The sequence below is a fragment of the Acomys minous genome (assembly GCF_964271855.1).
Source record: "Acomys minous genome assembly, chromosome: 9".
Taxonomy (NCBI): domain Eukaryota; kingdom Metazoa; phylum Chordata; class Mammalia; order Rodentia; family Muridae; genus Acomys; species Acomys minous.
Genome location: NC_140490.1, coordinates 715,491 through 735,000, shown reverse-complemented (window position 1 = coordinate 735,000; position 19,510 = coordinate 715,491). Strand labels below are relative to the sequence as shown.

General features: G+C 43.5%; 1 protein-coding gene across 31 annotated transcripts in view; it reads left to right on the top strand.

The window, feature by feature from the left end:
• The first annotated feature begins 288 nt into the window (after positions 1–288).
• The window catches only part of KTN1 (kinectin 1), a 93,920-nt gene continuing 74,698 nt past the window's right edge, over positions 289–19,510 (top strand). For 27 of the 31 annotated variants that reach the window (XM_084793996.1, XM_084793990.1, XM_084793984.1 and 24 more), the window contains exons 1-2: positions 367–498; positions 17,992–18,544. In XM_084793996.1, coding sequence (XP_084650122.1) covers positions 18,022–18,544 — 523 coding nt within the window. In that variant the 5' untranslated portion in view covers positions 367–498; positions 17,992–18,021. Of the gene's footprint in view, positions 499–1,185; positions 1,344–2,998; positions 3,115–3,184; positions 3,311–17,991; positions 18,545–19,510 lie in introns of those variants that run through there. The other 4 variants (XM_084793978.1, XM_084793992.1, XM_084793981.1 and 1 more) reach the window with 4 other exon arrangements.

Genomic DNA, 19,510 nt, shown 5'->3' with positions numbered 1-19,510 from the left:
CGCCGAGAGAGCTCTACACACTCACACTCAGCAAAGGGCGCGTTCGTTTTCCGGTTGATTTCTGAGAAACAATCCCAGCCGAGTGTGTGAGTGTGTGTGTGTGTGTGTGTGTGTGATGTCTAGCAACTTTGAATACAGTTAAAAGGAATCATCCGGTGTCGTGGGGCCAAGTGGTACTTTTGTACGAGGGTCACGTGAGACCGCGGCCGATTGGGGGAGGCAGAGTAGGGATTCCGCAGGCTCAGGGGTGACGCCTCTGCAGGACAGCGTGGGTGGGTGGGGGCGCATCTCGGGGCCGCCGGCCGCTCGGTCCCGCCTGTCCCTTTAAGGGGCCGGTCTCCGGGGCTCCTCAGGACCCGACGCCCGGACGTGCGGAGCCGCCCCGCCCCGAAGCCTCCCGTTTCCTGCGGGGCGGCGCGACGGCACCTGAGCGGCTGCGGCGGGGGTCTCGGAGCGCGCGCCGCGGCGTCGTCCCGGCCTGGTTCCCGGCTGCGCAGGGTGAGGAGCAGAGCACGGTGCTCCCGGGCGCGGGGCGCGGGGCGGGGCGCGCGTTCGCCGGGTAGGCCTCGGCCCGGGGGTCGCAGTGTGCAGCGTCCGCCCAGGCCCCGTGCCGCCGCCGGCCCGCTCTTGAGGATCCGCCTGCGGGTTCCGGTTCCAGGGTTCCGCCTCGGCCTCCTCCCCGCCCCGGTCGCCGGGCCCGACCGCAGCCCCGCGGGTGGCCGCAGCTCCCCGGGCTGGCTCCTGAGGGCGAGGTCGGCCTGCTCGGGCCGCGGGGTGACCGAGGAGCCTATTTTTAGCCTTGCTCGCGGGCCCCCGGGAGGGCGGGCGGATTAAGGCTCCGAGGAGGGTGGACGGAGGGAGCGCCTGGCCTCCGGTGCCCTGGGCCCGCGGCTGGGCCACGCGTGCGCCATGCTGGAGCGGCTCGCCTCTCGCTCGGCACGGAGCGCGGTCCCTCCCACCTCCCGGTGCGCGGAGTTAAGGGAAACCCTGCGAAGTTCTCCCTCCCTCGGCCCCTCTCCCCCTCCCAGGGGTGTGTCCGCCTCAGCTCCCAACAATGGGATCGGGGCGTCCCGGACCTGGCCCCGCTCCAGACATCCGAGTTCGGGGGGTGGGGGTGTGGGGGAGCAGCGTCCTCTCCTTTGTCCGGCTGCACCTCGGTTAAGTTTAAAAGTGGCCTGTTTAGTGTCAGCGGGTCCTTCGTGGGAGGAGGCGGACTGGCCTTCTGACTCCCGGGGCCTCCGCTAGAAGTGGATTCCTTAGCAGGTATTTGAAAAGCCATAGCTTCAAAAGCCACGGCCGAACAATTCAAAGTCACGCGCCCTTCCCCCCACCCTCCATACCAGGTAAAGAGGAGCACCTCAAAGGTGAACTAAACACTGCGTTGTGTAGCAGGGTGGTTTGACTTTTTGCCTGCACTAGGCTGCGTTTGTTTTCCCCACCTCGCTTGCAAGCAGTGGCTCCAGTGGGGCTAAAAGTATTTGGGGATGAGACTTGAGATAACCTTCCGTGCGCTGCACTGGGACACTGGCTGACCTGCGTTCTGTCCGTCCCGCAGTAGCTTCTCATATTTGATGTATTGTTTGGTAAATAAGCCCCTCTCCCATCCCTCCTTTCTTTCAGGGACCCGTACATGAACTAGCCGGGCTTAGTAGGTTCCTTTCCCGTGTCTACCCTGAGTTAGAAACGTCTCTCAATTTTTTAGCCCTCAGTAGACATAAATGCCTTAATTATTAGGTGCGTTTAGAGAATAAGGTGTTCTACTTTACCGAGACACACTGAAACTTCAAATATACAAGAATTTTATATAAAATAACAATAAAGATAATAACCTAATATATATATCTCGGTACCTATCGGAAGAATTCCTCAAATATATTAAATACTTGAACATCATGAAGGATACCAGGTATCTAGGCCTTTATTATTTTGTTTAATAAAGCTTCTTTTAAAGCTTCTTTAATAAAGGCGTGCTAGCGCACGCAGAGGCAAGTGGAAGATCACTGTGAGTTCGAGGCCAGTCTGGTCTACAAAGTGAGTCTAGGACAGCCAAGGCTACACAGAGAAACCCTGTCTAGAAAAAAACAAAACAAAACAAAAAAAATTTTTTTAACTATGTATACAGTGTTCTGCACACCAGATCTTATAGATGGTTGTGAGCCACCATGTGGTCGCTGGTAATTGAACTCAGGACCTCTGGAAGAACAGCCAGTGCTCTTAACCTCTGAGCCGTCTCTCTAGCGCTGTAACACTTTCTTGATTCATTGTTAGCGTTATGGAAAGCCATTGGTTTGTTTTTTTATTGGATTGTGATGTTTCTGTGACTTCCCTGAGTATTAAGAATCCCTTCCTCTACTGTAGTTTCCCTCTAAACAGACAAAATCCAATAAATGAAAGTAAACTCCATCCAAAACCCTGAACTCCAAGCAGTTCACAGGCTTGCTGGGGTGTAAGTTTTAGTCTTTTGTTAGATTTTTCTAAAGACTTAAAGAGTAAAGCCTGCTGTGAGGCTAACCTCACAATATTAAGGTTGATTGTTGGTCACTGTTTAGCTGGAATTTCACCTGAATTCTTAGGAGGATGTGTTGTTTTCCCAGGGAGGGGAGAATTGGGATGAACGAAGAGTCTTGAGAATATCATATATATTTTGACACTGCTAGCCCTGGAATATTTTTATTTGTATGCCTACTATGCCTTTTGATAGCAAGATTTTTAAATCAGATTTTCAATACTTTGTGAAAAAAAAAGGTAAAAATTAGTAAACTCGGTAATTCCAGGAGAATTAGGTTTAGGAATCTGACCTCATAATCTAATAAGGAAATGTGAGTAGGTGTACACGCCTGTGGGATGGTTGGGGAAAACAGGACGGGGTGACTGGGCGGGGGCGGTGGGCAACGGGGAGGCGGGGCGACGGGGAGGGGGCGGGGGGCAATGGGGAGGCGGGGCGACGGGGGGCGGGGCGGGGCTCGGGTGGAGGCTGGGGGGTGGGGTGGGACGGTTGGTGGCCGGACGACACCGACTGATGGACATGACCACGACGACTGGACAGGGGATGGGCGTGACAGGAACAGGACACGGAAGGACAGGGTGCTTCACAGAAGAGTCAGGGGTTTGAGAGTAAGCTCTCAGGTGCCCTGTGTGGTTGTAAAGTTGTGGGAAGGCAAATCAAGAGTATCCCTAAAGACCGGAGGGAACTGTCCAGAAGTTACGGAAACTGCTCACTTACAAATGGACCGCATTCCATTTCATTGCTGCTTCAGTTCCTAGGAACACAATCTGGGGTGTTCTGGTAAAAAAAAGATGTAATTTATGTGTAAGTGGCTGGGGAATATTGGTTTAAGGATATGAACTATATTTCCCCTATAAATAGAAAATTAAAGGGAAAACTTTAGGTGCTATGCACCAAGTAGTTTGATTAACTTAAGCTGTCTCTAAAAATCCAGAAGAGAAAAGTAATAATTTACAAGTGTTTGTCAAGTGGATGAATTTGGTGCTTAGAGTGTCTTTGAAAGAACTGACAGCATTAAATTGCGTTTAAGCCTTTTTGGTTAAAAAATGCTGTTGCGGCTGATGATGTCTTTAATCCCAGCAATCCCGAGGCAGGGGCAGGTGGATCTCTGTCAGTTCCAGGCCCAAAATCACAGTAAGACCCTGCCTCCAAAATAAAAATTAAAAAAGGTTATGAGCTTTAGCCTTTAACACCTAGACTGGCCCCCTTCTCCCTGTAAAAGAAAGGGTCTAGTCCCTACCATAGAGCTATTTGTACCTCAGTGTTTATTTGCTATAGCAAATAATTGGAATCAACCTAGTTGTTCATCAGTTGATGAGTGAATAAATGGAAAGTAGGTCTCTGTATAAGACAGAAGCCTACTCAGCTCTAAAGAAAAGGGATAAAAAATTTGCAGGAAAATGGTAGACCTGGAATGTAGGCTAGTAATCAGGGTCACACAATCTCAGGAATAAGCCAATGATCTCTTTCATAAGTGGCGTCCTAACCATTATGTCTGTACAGATGTGAGCTAATGTATGTGTGTATGTGTGTGTATATATATATGTACAAGATGACATGAAGAGAGAAAAAGATGAGGAAAGAGTGGGTGCATGTGATAGAAGTATGAATGAGGTTGTAAGGTCAGTTGCTTTTCTTGTCCTTCAGTCTTTGTTTGTTTTTCCTGATACAAGGTTTTCCTGTGTAGCCTTGGCTGTTTGTTTTTTTGTTTTTTCCTGATACAAGGTTTCCCTGTGTAGCCTTGGCTGTTTGTTTTTTTGTTTTTTCCTGATACAAGGTTTCCCTGTGTAGCCTTGGCTGTGTTGGACTCCCTTTGTAAACCAGTTTGGCCTCGAACTCACAGAGATTTGTCTGCCTCTGCCTCCCAAGTGCTGGGATTATAGGCGTGCGCCACTGTGCCTGGTTGATTTATTTATTTATTTTTATTTTTTGATAGTAGACAAATCCATAAATGATATCTGATACTGAAAGCATAACATTTAATTTGAAGCTTCACAACTCAACTTCATTTCAAATGTCAATTCCAAATGTATGGAAGTTTAGTAAGTTATATACAGACATGGCTCTGGTTAATTATGGCATTTGATGTTTTTATTTGCTTTTTTCTTTTCTTTCTTTTTTTCTTTTTTTTTTTCTTTCTTTCCTGGTTTTTCCAGACAGAGTCTCTCTGTTTTAGCCCTGGCTGTCCTGGACTCACTTGGTAGTCCAGGCTAGCCTCAAACTCACAGAGACCCGCCTGCCTCTGCCTCCCAAGTGCTGGGATTAAAGGCTTGTACCACCACCACCTAGCTTTTATTTGCATTTTTTTTCCCCACTTCCCCCCTGCCCCCCAGGCAGGGTTTCTCTGTATAATAGCCCTGACTGTCCTAAAACTCTTTGTAGACCAGATTGGCCTTGAACTCACAGAGATCCACTTGCCTCTGCCTGGGTTGGGATTAAAGGCATGTGCCACCATGCCTGGTGAATTTCTCACTCTTTTTTTTTTTTTTTCTAAAATGATTTTATTTATTTATTTTTGTGTTTACAGTGCTCTGCCTGCATGTACACCTGCAGGCCAGAAGGAGGCATCCGATCACATTATAGGTGGTTGTGAGCCACCATGTGGTTGCTGGGAATTGAACTCAGGACCCTTGGAAGAGCAGTCAGTGCTCTTAACCTCTGAGCCATCTCTCCAGCCCTTATATGAAACTTTTAAAGTTAAAGTTGGTAAGATAAATTAATAAAACAGCTTTGTACTAAAATAAGAAAAAAAAAAAAGAAAAAAAAAAAAAAAAGAACAGGGATTACTGTATAACCTTGATTGGCCTTGAACTCAGAGAGGTCCCTGTCTCTGTGGCTGCCTCTTGAGCAGTGCACCTAACTTTTATGGGCTTTCATTGTTTTTATAATCAAAGAACCAAGACAAAGTTTCAAAAAAAAAAAAAAGTAATTTTGGGCTGGGTGGTGCTGGTGCTGGTGGTGGTGCATGCCTCAAATCCCAGCACTCAGGAGGCAGAGGCAGGTGGATCGCTGTGAGTTCAAGGCTCAGCCTGGTCTACAAAGCAAGTCCAGGACAGCCAAGGCTACCCAGGGAAACCCTGTCTTGAAAAACCAAAAAAATATAATTTTGGTAGAGATTCTGATTGGAAGTGTAACATTCCCAGGAAGTGTATATGTAATGCTCAGGTTTTTATGAAGTCGTGTTCTACTACTCTGTGTGTCATTTACCACTCCCCCAGCGTTGGTAGGCAAGTGCTCTGTTGCTCATTTATGTACTCAGCTCTCGGTCACCTTAACTACTGCTGAGGAATTGAATGATTCTTTTTTTTTTTTTTAAAGATTTATTTTTTGACATACACAGTGCTCTGCCTGCATGTACACCCGCAGTCCAGAAGAGGGGATCAGATCACATTATAGATGGTTGTGAGCCACCATGTGGTTGCTGGGAATTGAACTCAGGACCTCTGGAAGAGCAGTCAGTGCTCTTAACCTCTGAGCCATCTCTCCAGCCTGAATTGAATGCTTTTAAGTATAAGTTAAGTCCCATGTGAGCAGAGTGGTTTATTGTAGCAAATGTTTTTCCGGGGTACTCTGCATTTTGGGTCTTTCTTCACGAGTTTTCTCTTTCTTTGTAGGTCACGTCCTGTAGAAGTTGGTTTGTCCAATCCTTGACTCACTTTTCTCTTTATATTCTGACAGTCTCATCCAGTGTCATGGCTCAAACACCTATTTATATCTCCAGTCTGATCTCCCTTCAGCACTTAAGACAGTGTCAAGTCTTTCCACTCAAACTATGCTTTCCTGTCTGTCCTGTCCCCCGTCCCCCCCTACCCCCCCACCCCCACCCCCGTGGCGCTGCTGAACCATTTTCATCTGGCACCGTCCATCCAGTTGTTCATTGGCATTATGTCTGACTTCCGTGTGACACTTGTTATTCTCGGCTTTTTTCTTGTCTTAATAACATGACCAGAATCCAGCCACTTCTCTCTACTGCTAATGGTCTGGTCCAAACCATCCCTACGTCCTGCTTAGGTTTCTACCGTTGTCTTCCTAATTTTTTCCTTCATATCCCTTCTCAAAAGTAGCTGTGATAGCCTGAGAGGCCTTACACCATCTGCGCATGCCCTCTTGTCTTGCCTCTCAACTGCTGACTCTACCCCCAGCTGCCTGTCGTAGGGTCTTCAGGTTATCTATTACCCCTCTCTAGGGTCTTCAGGTTATCTATTACCCCTCTCTAGGGTCTTCAGGTCATCTATTACCCCTCTCTAGGGTCTTCAGGTTATCTATTACCCCTCTCTAGGGTCTTCAGGTTATCTATTACCCCTCTCTAGGGTCTTCAGGTTATCTATTACCCCTCTTTGATCACTTTCCGTTTAAGATATTTTCATGGCTTGCTCTCTTACCTCCTTTGCTATTTGTGTCTTGTTTGTTTTCTTTTCTTTTTTTTTTTGGTTTTTCGACACAGGGTTTCTCTGTGTAGCCCTGGCTGTCCTGGAACTCACTATAGGCCAGGCTGGCCTCAAACTCGCAGATATCCACCTGCCTCTGCTTCCCAAGTGCTAGGATTAAAGGTGCCACCACACCCAGCTAAGTGTAATTTTTAAATGCCTATTTTGTTTAAAACTCTACCCCTGCTTCTAGTCTCTGTCCCGTGTTCCAGTCTCTGTACCTCGTCCGTTTTCTCATTCAGTGCTTGGGCCTTACTGCATACTATGTACTTGCTTGCTGACCATGATTATTTACTGTTTCTTCTACCCTCAAACATACATATAATACAACTTATCTGAGATAGGCATTTTATTTGTTTTGCTTATTTATGTATGTATTTTTAGATGCTGATGCTGGCTTTGAACTCGATATATAGTCCAGGCTAAGTAGCCCAGGCTAGTCTGAATTTGCAACCTTCCCACCTTCTCCCTCCCAGTATGGGATTGTAAATATATGCTATTACAAGTGATTTTTCTTTGTTTAGCCTGTGTTTTTCAGGCACTGTGTGGCTTGTAATAGGTGCTAAGTAAGACTTTGTTAAAAGAATTAATTAAGCGTGTATCATGCAGTTCCTTTCTCTGATGGATACATGTAGCTTTTAGTTCTTTTTCCAGGACCTTTCAGAGAACAGAGGAGAGTGGCAGGCCCCTGGAAACTCGGTAGAGAGAAGAACACTGTCAACACTGTGTGCTGCCGGAGTTACCCACTGCATATAATTAAGACCATTTAATTTAAAAAGTTGCTTAAAACAGAGTAAAACCAGGCGGTGGTGGCGCATGCCTTTAATCCCAGCACTTGGGAGACAGAGGCAGGACTATATCTGTGAGTTAGAGGCCAACCTGGTTTACAGAGTGAGTTCTGGGACAGCCGGGGCTAAAACAGAGAAACCCTGTCTTGAAAAGCCAAAAAACAAAAAACAAAACAAAACACAAGGACTTAAAATACTTACGTAATCCCAGCAACTCAGGGGGTCTGGGTGGGGAGAAGAGGCAGATGGATCTCTGAGTTCGAGACTAGCCTGGTCTGTATAGTGAGTTCCAGGACAGAAAGAGCTGTTTGTATGAGACCCTGTCTCAAAAAAACCCAAACCCCAAACTAGACCGAGACAAAAAAATTGCACATTAAATATTTGTACTTAAAGCATTTAATATTGATTGATATGTATTTCTTTTTATTTACCCTAATCAGTTTTCTTAGAATAATGTTTTTCTGATTGTCCTTCCATAATTTGTATTTTAAGTGCATTTTCTGGGCTGGAAAGATGGCTCAGCAGTTAAGAGCATTGGCTGCTCCTTCAGAGGTCCTGAGTTCAATTTGCAGCACCTATATGGTGGCTCATAATCATCTATAACGAGATCTGATGCCCTTTTCAGGTGAATAAATAAATAAATCTTTAAAAAAAGCATTATCTGTAACCTCCAATGCTGGTTTCTATAAAGTATAATGAAAATATTGATAGTAGGAAATACTAAAAATCCTGGAGTTTTCTAATCCTTCAAAAGGCTTTGGTTTTATTTTCCTACATTTAGTTTTTGGCAGGCAATAGTTCTATCTTTTTGCAAAAGAGGAAAATGCCAGTGTGTTCCGGGAGAGGTCAAGAGAGCACCATTTTCAATAGGCTTATAGTAGTTCTAAGTAGGGTCTTAGCAGTTCCAGTGCTAAGGAGAATGCCACTTGTCCACCTGTCTTTGTTTGTTTGTTTGTTTGTTTGTTTGTTTTTTCCCTACTCTTTTTTTAGAGAGGGTACTGGTGTTTAAACCCAGGGACTGCAGGCTACTACTGAGCTACAGCCCCAGCACACTTGTTTGTTTTGATCTGATTAAGTTTGTAATTACCAGTAGTTTTCTGAGATTCAGTAGGTATGTTGTGCGTCAGGACTCATGTTGTGACGTTTGTTATGATGCATGCTCATTGGAAAGTGTGGGGCAATTATTTACTGTTACACAGGAACCAGGTGAGTCGTCAAGTAAGCAGTAAGAAGCTGGAAGTTGAAACCTGCAGGTTTTAGGGCTTATCACACGAAGGTTTTGTGTACATCTTTGTCTCCCAGTTCTAATTACATGCCTTCATGTGACGAATTGGAGAGAGAGAGTGTGTTAAGGAGTCTGAAGGGCTAAGCCTTGATCTGGCCTCGCTGGCCAGTACTGTACCACCTGCGCATTTCCGCCCATCATAGATACCCAGACTCGTTGCTCTTTTCTTTTCTTTTCTTTTTTTTTGAAACAGAGTCTCTGTGTAGCCTTAGCTGTCCTGGACTTGCTTTGTAGACAAGGCTGGCCTCAAACTCACAGCGATCCACCTGCCTCTGCCTCCTGCATGTGCCACAACACCCGGCTGCTCTTTGCTTCTTTAGGCTTGTGTGTATACTTTGTACCTAAGCCATATTTTGTTTTGTTTTTTCTTTTTCTCTTTATTTTTATTTTTTATTTTTTATTTTTCAAGACAGGGTTTCTCTGTGTAGCCTTGGCTGTCCTGGAGTCACTTTGTAGACCAGGCTGGCCTCAAACTCAGAGATCCACTACCTCTGCCTCCCGAGTGCTGGGAACAGGCCCGGCTGTTTTGTTTCTTTTGAACTCTGTTAAGTGGGACTCTTTTTGTATGAAGTTTTTGAAACTTCACCTTTTCCATTCAACTTTGTAGTCATGAACTTACTTTTATTACTACACAGACTTTTGTATGATTTTTGCTTTTTGCTGAGACATGTTGTCTAGACTGACCTTGACCTCAGGACACCCCACTCCTCTTCCCCCTCAGTGCTGACTTTTAAGCGATTTCTTGGCCTGGTGGTGGTGGGTCACCCCTTTAATCCCAGCATTTGGATCTCTGTGAGTTCCAGGCCAGCCAGAACTGTTATACAGAGAAACTGTGCTTCAAAAACCAGAGGGAAGGAGGGAGGGCGTGATTTCTCTTTGCTGGACTTGTCTCTTCCTCTTACATGTGACTGTTGGTTTTTCTGTTGGGTTATAGATGTTTCTTTTTGACTTCTAGGAGCTATTTGTATGGCTTGAATACTAATTCATTGCCAATTATGTATTACAAATAGCTTTTGTTACATTAAGGTTCTGTTCTTTTTATGTGGACTGTATTAAAACCAATTTCATTTTAATTTATCATTATTTCCTTTGGTGATATAAACATTGTATCCTGAGATTGTTTTAAGCTCAAGATTATGGTGGCATTCTTGCATGTTTCTTACAAAGTTTCTATGCTGCCCCATTCTGTTCCTGAAGCTGACTTTGCAATTTCTTTCATGTGATTTATTTTCTTTCTTTCCTTCTATCCTTCCTTCCTTCTTTCTTGCAAGCTCTGCATTGTGTGAACTTTGTAGTTTTTCAGTGCTAGAATGTGTTTATTGCTATATTCTTCAGTAGTTTCCTACAGTATAGGGCTATTTTAAGGATTGCATTCTTTGGGTTTCTTTGTTTTTGTTTTTCGAGACAGGGTTTTTCTGCGTAGCTTTGGCTGTCCTGGAATTGCTTTGTAGACCAGACTGACCTCAATCTCACAGAGATCCACCTGCCTCTGCCTCCCTGAGAACTGGGATTACAGGTATGCCCCACGGTGCCCAGTCATTATGTAGGATTTTTAAAAATGTAGAGTTACTTACTTTGAAATAGCAAACTCAGCCCTCATATGAGATTTGTAAACATACTCAAACCAGGCTTTGTTTGCAGGTGTTTTCCTCATTTGTCAGGACGCAGCTGGCACTGCTGGCATTTTGCTGCTTTCCCTGGGTGCTGAGTGAGAAGCACTTACTCTGCACCCAGCTGCTGGAATATTCTCATTGTCTGAGTGACCAGGGTTCCCTTTAGCTTCTCAGCTCTGTAGGCCTTGCTTGTGTTACTTCCATTCCCCGCCCCTGTTTCTGCTAGAGCTGTTCTGTGTTTGTGTAGACTCTCCATCACTGCTTTCTCTTAAGTTGATTGTTAGGGCGGCTGGAGTGGCGGCTCTGTGTTAAAAGCACTGGCTGTGCTTCCAGAGTTACCTGGGTTCAACTCCCAGCACCCACATGACAGCTCACAGCTGTGTGTAACTCCAGTTCCAGAGGATCTGACACCTTCACACAAAACCAGTGTACATAAAATAAGAATAAACAAATCATTTAAAGGACAAGTAGACTGCTAGGAAGTTGCTTGTGGAGTGACTAAGTCAAAGTTAAAATGTAAACTGCAGACTAGATTGTAAGGTTTTAGGGAAAAGAAGGAGTGAGCCCTGCTGAGTTGGCCCGTCTGAGAGTGTAACTAAAGCAGAACCACCAGGGAAGGAATTTCTTCTGTTGACGAGGGGGCACTATTTTTGTACTCAGTAATTTATCCCTCTGTGTGTGTGTACAGGTGTGTGGAGGCCAGAGAGCTTTTTGGGGTCAGTTTTCCTCTTCCATGCCCTGGGTCCTAGGGATTGAACTCGGGTTGCCTGGCTTACCCGCTGAGCCATCCTGCCAGCCCTGTTTTTATACTTTGGTTATGCCTTTCCCAGAGTTCTCCTGTGATTGCGTTAATCATCCTCAAGCTCACATTGTGAAAGGGCTGCTTTTCTTCCCAGTGCGGGCCTTTCAGTGCCTGCCAACACCAGTGAAAGGTGATGATGCCTTTTTGATGGTTTCACGGAACCTAGCGTATAATCTGCATTTGTTTAAAGTGTACACTGCACTGGTGAAATAATTACCATCCTCAAGGCACTTACTGTGTACTTCCTGTCCAAAATGTCTTTGTTTTCTTAGTAATCCCTCTTTTGTCTTGGGTGTCTAACTGAAATGAGAGGTCTTACAGTATTTGTAATTGTCTTTAATGTCACTAAGGGTGCTTTGAAAATACTTACGCAGCTGCGTGGCTGTGTTGGTTCAACCTGAAACCCTATCTCAAAAAAACAAAACACCTAAAAATAAAAAAATAGAGAGAGAGAGAGAGAGAGAGAGAGAGAGAGAGAGAGAGAGAGAGAAAGAAAGAAAGAAAGAAAGGCCGGCCAATTGGAGGTATTTTCTCAATAGAGATTCTTTTTTTTTCCCCCAGACAGGGTTTCTCTGTATAACAGTCCTGGCTGTCCTGGAAATCTGTTTGTAGACCAGGCTAGCCTTCAAGTCACAGCAATCCTCCTGCCTCTGCTTCTGAATGCTGGGATTAAAGGCGTGTACCAGACATCCAGCTATACTTGAAAATTTGATTGCTTCTTTTTTTTTTTAAGATTTATTTATTTTTTATTATTATGTATACAGTGCTCTGCCTGCATGTATACCCGCAGGCCAGAAGAGGGCATCAGATCATATTACAGATGGTTGTGAGCCCCCATGTGGGTTCTGGGAATTGAACTCAGGACCTGTGGAAGCACCCGGAGCCATCTCTCCAGCTCTTTGATTGCTTTGAATTGTTTTCCTTCCTGCCTGCCTTCTTTCCTTCCTCCCCCCAAGTATTGGCATTGTTTTGGGTGCTTTGGCCACCAGTGCTAGGCGTTCCTTATCCTCATAGCATGCTGCTTATACACGAACCGCTTTTCTGAAACAAAACAAAACAACTGCATTTGCTTTAAGGAAAAAAAAAAGCAGCATTACAGCAGATATTGTAGGCTTATAGGACAGGAAACATGGTATAGTGGTAGTCTTCTTGGAATGTAGAATTTTTAGTCTCAGTGACCAGATTACAAATTGTTTTTTTCAGCATTTAATAACCTTGTTCAGTGTAGGCCTCTAGCTCCTGTTAACTGCTTGTCCACTGAAGAGCATGCTTGTGGGCTCACGCGTGAGCATGCGTGTCTTTTAAAGGTTAACCCGCTTAGTTGCCCTCATTCCAAGTTCTATAGTTGAGGGGTTTTTACCTTCCTAGTTTGAAAACTACCTCTATTTGGGTTCATATATAGTTTTTGTTTTTTGTTTTTTGTTTTTGGCTGTGCCAGTTTGTACATTTGGTGAACATGCGTGAATGAGGGCGAGAACTACTTCAGTTTGTTCAGTCTTTCATTTCCATGATTTCCCCCCAGTTGCTCTTTTGGTTTTTTTCCAGACAGGGTCTCTCTGTGTTGCCCTGCCTGTGCTGGGACTCCCTTTGTAGACGAGGCTGGCTTTGAACTCAGAGAGTCATCTGCCTTTGCCTCCCAGGCTTTGACTAATGCTGCCTCGCTTCCACTTGTTCTTTTCAATCATCCAGCGGATATAATTTTATTAATTGAAGTACAAAAATGTTTAAAAAGTAGGTGCGTGCGTGCGTGCATGTGTGTGTGTGTGTGTGTGTGTGTGTGAGAGAGAGAGAGAGAATAGATGCAAGAACAAGTGAGCCTCCCAATGAGAAGAAAATAGAATTAAATTTTCTTTGATTTACTTGACATTTAATAGTATATGATGATACTGCTTAAGTCTTTCTCAATATGCAAGCAAGCAAAATTTTAATATCTGATTTTTGTTTTAAAAGCATAACATACCTGAGTGTGGTGAATAACACCTACAATTCCGTATTTGGGAGTGTGAGGCTGGCCTGAGCTAACTAGGAAGGACCTTATCTAGTGTAATAGTGTTCATTAAGAGTGACTAGTGGGACGTGGTGGTGCATGTCTTAATCTCAGCGTTCGGAAGACAGAGGCAGGTAAATCTCGAGTTTGAGGCTAACCTGGTCTACAGAGCTAGTTCCATGACAGTTCTTGGTTTGTTTATTTTTTTCCTTTTTTCAGTTTTTGCTTTTTATGCATAGTCTCAGTTTATGTAATTGTTATGTTCAATATAAATGCCCTTTATGTGTTTTTCTATGTCACAGTCTTAACTGTTGTGTAATATTTCTGTAGGTATTTCACATTGAAGTAATTTGTTTTCCTGTTAAAAATAGTGAATGCCATCTCTCTGTGTGTTTATACACATAGACTTTTACCTGTTAAGTAGTTTGATTAGAAATCTTTTCTTTCTTTCTTTCTTTCTTTCTTTCTTTCTCTCTCTCTCTCTCTCTCTCTCTCTCTCTCTCTCTCTCTCTCTTTCAGTTTTAAAGTGACCTCTGGCCTAGAACTCACTGCAGTTTGCCTCCCTGATTGCTGGGATTAAAAATGGGGGCTACCATTCCCAAGTTTGATTGGAATTCTTAAAATTATTTTTAGACTTAAATACCTTCAGCCAGGCTGTGGTGGTGCACACCTTTAATCCCATCACTTGGGAGACAGAGGCAGGTGGATCTCTATGAGTTAGGCCAGCCTAGTCTGCAGAGTGAATTCCAGAACAACCAGAGAAACTTTGTCTTGAAAAACAAAACAAGCCAGGCGTGGTGGTGCAGGCCTGTAATACCAGCACAAGGGAGGCAGGTGAATAGCTGTGAGTTTGAGGCCAGCCTGGTTTACAAAGTGAGTCCAGGACAGCCAGGGCTACACAGAGAAACCCTGCCTTGAAAAACAAACAAACAAACAAACAAACAAACAAACAAAAAAACAAAAAAAAAAAAAGAAGAAAAGAAAAAATACAAAACCAAACCAAATAAATATCTTTGAGACATGTCTTACTGTACGGCACAGACTGGCCCCTTCCCTAATCTTCCTGCCTCAGCCTGCAAGTGCTGGACACCTCACCACCCCTGTCTCATAACATTAAAATTTTTGCACTATGCATATTCTTATATTAATGTAAATTGGTTTTCATGTTTCCTAAGAGATTTGTGAGCCACCATGTGGTTGCCAGGAATTGAACTCAGGACCTCTGGAAGAACAGACAGTGCTCTTAACCTCTGAGCCATGTCTCCAGCCACTGAGCCATCTCTCCAGCCCCGAGATTTGTACAGTTCAGTTTATTTAACTCAGTGATGTAGCTCAATTTTTGTAAGATATAGTACACATTTTAGGAGGAAAAGTAAATAGAATTTAAAAGCGGCATGATTGCTATTTATAATACAGATTCTAAAAAAACAGCATTTGAATGTTTTTTCCATCCTTTTTTTTTCTTCCTTCTTTATTTTGTACTGCTGTGGGAGTCAGGTGTACCAGGCTCTACCACTTCTTAACTTATTATTTTTGCAGTTCTTTATATGTACTGCAGGATTGAAACCTTTGATTCTTACTTAGGGCAAGATTTTTGTGCAGAGATATATGTGTTCCCTTGAGAGAATCTGGGAATTATTTGTGAACAATAGTGGGAATATATATTAGTAAAGATATAGTTGGTGTATTTCATTAATTTCTTTTTTTGGAATTTTTAAAAATGTATTTGTTTTGTATGTTGACTTCGGTTTTTTTTTTGTCAATATATTATTTTGTTGTCAGATTTGTTTGTTTTCAAAACAAGGTTTCTCTGTGTAGCTTTGGTGTCCTGACTGTAGACCAGGCTGGCCCTGAACTCGCAGAGAAGCCTGCCTCTGCTTCCCAAGTGCTGGGATTATAGGCATGCACCACCATGGCTGGCTTCATTAATTTCTTGAAAGATTTATACTTGAGTTAAATATAAAAGGGATTGGTGTGTGTGAGTGGAGTAATGGCACACACCTTTAATCCCAGCTTCAGGAGGCAGAGGCAGGGGGATTGCTCTGAGTTCGAGGCCACCCTGGTCTACAGAGTACAGGACAGCCACGGCTGTTACATAGAGAAACCCTGTCTAGAAAAATGGAGGGGTAAAAAAAAAGATTAGTGTGTGAAATGTGCTTTGAGCAGCAAAGTTAGGCTTGATTTCTTTGTATCTTCTGCATATTTCACTCCTGACTTACTTAGTAGAAGTTTCATTTACCATCATTAGCTCTTTACAGCAGTCAGATTAGAATCCATTAAAATTTGCATATGGTTAGGTTAAAAAGATATTTGATACTCCATGCCTAAAAAGGGGAATGATTACATGGGTCATTTTCCCCAAGTTTAGGCCCAGACCAAGCAAACACTCAACCAAGTCTCTATTTTACCAACTCAACAAACATGCTGAATTGTGTTCTATGGGCTTAGACAATTTTAAAGATGAGGTTTCTATCAACTGCAGTTAATTATCTTTGTTTCAACCCTCTTTCTTCACCTTTCCTGTTACCTCTTCGTCAGCTAAAGTCCTTTTCTTGTCTACTTCTTCTGAGCAACTCCCAAGTCTTGTAGTTTTAATAGTCACGCTCTGAGTTAGTCTTGATGCTGAGTATCTTCAGTGCTTATGTGATGCTGTCTTCACATGGGTCAGGCTCTCCACGTGCAGAGTGAGACTTGACGCCCTGAGGGAATCCCATGAAAATCCAAAGGCCGACAGCACCATTCCTTCCCGTGTGTCGGCTCTGAGCTGACCTGTGATCACAGACAGTGTTCAGACCTGTGGTCTGGCCTTGGTGTCTTTGCCTTGAGCACTTACTGCTTTTCCTTTCTGTCTGAGTGAGCTTGGCCAGTGTGGTCACAGAGGAAGACCCTGGAAGCCGTGCATAACTGTGGAGGTATAGCTCACCCTTTTAGTTTCTGTGTCTGCTGCTAAGCACTTCAGTTCTTCTTCTTCCACCAATGCCCTGGCACAGGCTGTATGTATATGTTTCCTTTGGATATTTTAAAACAAAACAGAACAAAACACAACAGCAAAAAACCTTACAAAGCACTGGTCTTTAAAAGCATTTTACTTTCCTGTAGCTAACCTAGGCAGACACAGCAAAGTGTGTTTAAATTGACTTACAAACTAGATGGTTTAGCACAAAGGAGCAATCCTAAACAGCACAGTGGTCCTCAACATTTAATACTGTGTCCTTTATTACAGTTCCTCATGTGTGATCCCCAATCATAAAACTATTGCTGCTTCATAAGTGTAGTTTTGCTACTGTTATGAATCCTAATGAAAATATCTGTGTTTTCTGGTGGTCCTAGGCCACCCTGGTGAAAGAGTTGGTTGAGCCCCAGCCCCCAGGGGGTGGACACCTGTAGGTTTAGAACTGCTGGGTTAGCATGCGTTTCCTTTCCCCCTTGAAGTTGTGAAATCTTACCGTAGAAATTTCTTGGGGAAAAGTGAATTTTAGTCAAAAAGAAAAATCTTGTGCCCATTGAACTGTTTGTTTTCAGATACTGTTTCGGTTTTAGATTTGGGTTATTGCTGATACAGCTTGAAAGCAGTGCCTGGTGATGCACACCTTTAATCCCAGCGCTTGAGAGGCAGAGGCAGAGTTAGGTGGAGCTCTGTGAGTTTGAGGTCAACCTGGTCTAAAAGGTGAGTCCAGGCCAGCTAGGGCTACACACAGAGAAACCGTGTCTCGAAAAATGAAACAAAATGCTCTGTGTTTCAAAATGAGCTATAATTTAATTGAAAGACAAAGTTGATTTTAATATGCTTAAAGCTGCTTATGATTAGCATATACAGTTACATTGTTTGGCTTAGCAATTTACATAGATGAATGTCTCTTTTACTAATGTATATATATTTATTCAGAGATAGGATCTCATGTAGCTCATGTTGGGCTTCGACTCTTTTTTTTTTTTCCCCTTCGAGACAGGGTTTCCCTGTGTAGCCTTGGCTGTCCTGGACTCACTCTGTAGACCAGGCTGGCCTTGAACTCACAGAGATCCACCTGCCTCTGCCTCCCCAGTGCTTGGATTAAAGGCGTGCGCCACCACCGCCCGGTCTAAAAGCTTGTGACTTTTAATGACTAAAGTTGTTGGTAATCGCTAATAAACATCTTTATTTTCATATGTAGTAAGTAGTATATATTAACATTATATATTTAAAGGGGGAAGTAAGTGTTAAAATAAGTACCAAAATGGAAGTTGGAGGTAGAGTTTGTGGCAGAGTGTGTTTGGGGTGGTCTGGGTTCCCTTCCTGACAGTATTCCTTCTGACTTCGACTTTTACCCCCTGCCCTGCCAGAAAAAGGGAGCACAATGGAGAAGATCCTGCCTTTTTTAGGGCCTTTTCGTGTGGTTTGAAAAGGGAAGGACATGCTACACTTTTCAGTTAGCACCTGTTTCCCTTCATAGCATAGTTTCCATGTTGGGAACAGCCAGCTTGTTCTGGCTGTTGGTAAATTGGATTAGGTCTGAAATGCTGATTGTTAGGACAGGACTTTATACGTTTGTCTGTTTTCATGATTGACTGTGGTTTTCCTTGTCTCTCGTGCCTCTCCTATCTAGATCTTACAGGCTCACGTTGAGAAAAGCACCATGGAGCTGTACGAGTCGGCGTACTTTGTGGTCCTTATCCCCTCAGTAGTGATTACCGCCATCTTCCTTTTCTTCTGGCTTTTCATGAAAGAAACGTTATATGATGAAGTTCTTGCCAAACAGAAAAGGGAACAAAAGTTGATTTCTACAAAAACAGATAAAAAGAAGGCAGAAAAGAAAAAGAATAAGAAGAAAGAGATCCAGAATGGAACCCTTCATGAATCTGATTCTGAGAATGTACCTCGGGACTTTAAATTGTCGGATGCTTCGTCCATGGAGGATGAGCAGTTTGTACCTGCTGCACTGAACATGGTGGAAACTTCCAGCAGTGTTAGGGAAAGGAAGAAGAAGGAGAAGAAACAAAAGCCGCCTCTGGAGGAGCACGTCGTCAAAGACGGTGATGCAGCCAAGGCTCCCAGCAGCAGAGGGGAACCCATCCTCCTTACAAAGCAGCCAGCCCCACCTGCCGAAGCTGCTGCCCTGAAGAAGAAAGCGGGGCAGAAGAAGTCTAAAAACGGAAGTGGTACATAGTCTTTTTAGCTCATTCTATGATTGTATGTACTGAGTCGGAAACAGATTGTTCACCTTACTGTGTGCTCTTGTTAACATGAATTGCCGATAGAAATTAGCTTTAAAACGTCACCTGTAACTACATAGAAGACTCCCTGGGAATTTATACTTTGGTTTCAGGGCTTGTAGTCATGTAATCAGTGTGATAGGACTTGAAAAGGTGAAATGTTGTTTCTCACTTTTGGTTCAGTTTTTAAACATTTGCCTATCTGGGTCTTCAAGATGAGTCACACGCCAACTGTAGACACTAGCAGAAAAAGCTCAGGTGGTCTGGGTATCAGGACTTCCCGGGTGGGCCACTGGGAGCATGCAGTGCTATTAATTTTAAAGCTTGATAAAGTGCTGGCTAGTTGTGATTGTGCAAGTAACATATATATATATATATATATATATATATATATATACACATATATATATATATTTGTGTATATATGTATATATATACATATCCATACATACATATGTATGCACATATATGAATATATATAATATGACAAATGTTGGGTTGAAAATACTTGAAAAAGGATTGTGTCTATGAAAATATTTGAAAGAGTGTCTGTTTTCAATATAGACAGTCTTTTAAAATTGTCATTATTTCCTTGACAATACAATAGGACTACTGTTTACATAACATACACTTTGTATAGTGTATCATAAGTAATCTAGAGATGTTTAAAGAATACAGAAGTATGAGTTATATTGAAGTACAGCGTCATTTTCTGTAAGGGAGTTGAACACTCCGGTTTTGGTATTGGTGCTTTCTAGAACCTGCTTCCCTCATGGGTGTCAGAGGACGACCTTGAAAAGTTTCTGAGAAATGGCAAGTGATGTGTGGAGCTGCAGAGAGTTGGCGTTCTATGAAGGGCTCTTCTTATTTATAGTGGTAATGGTTGTGTTGGACTCAGGAGGCACTGCACAC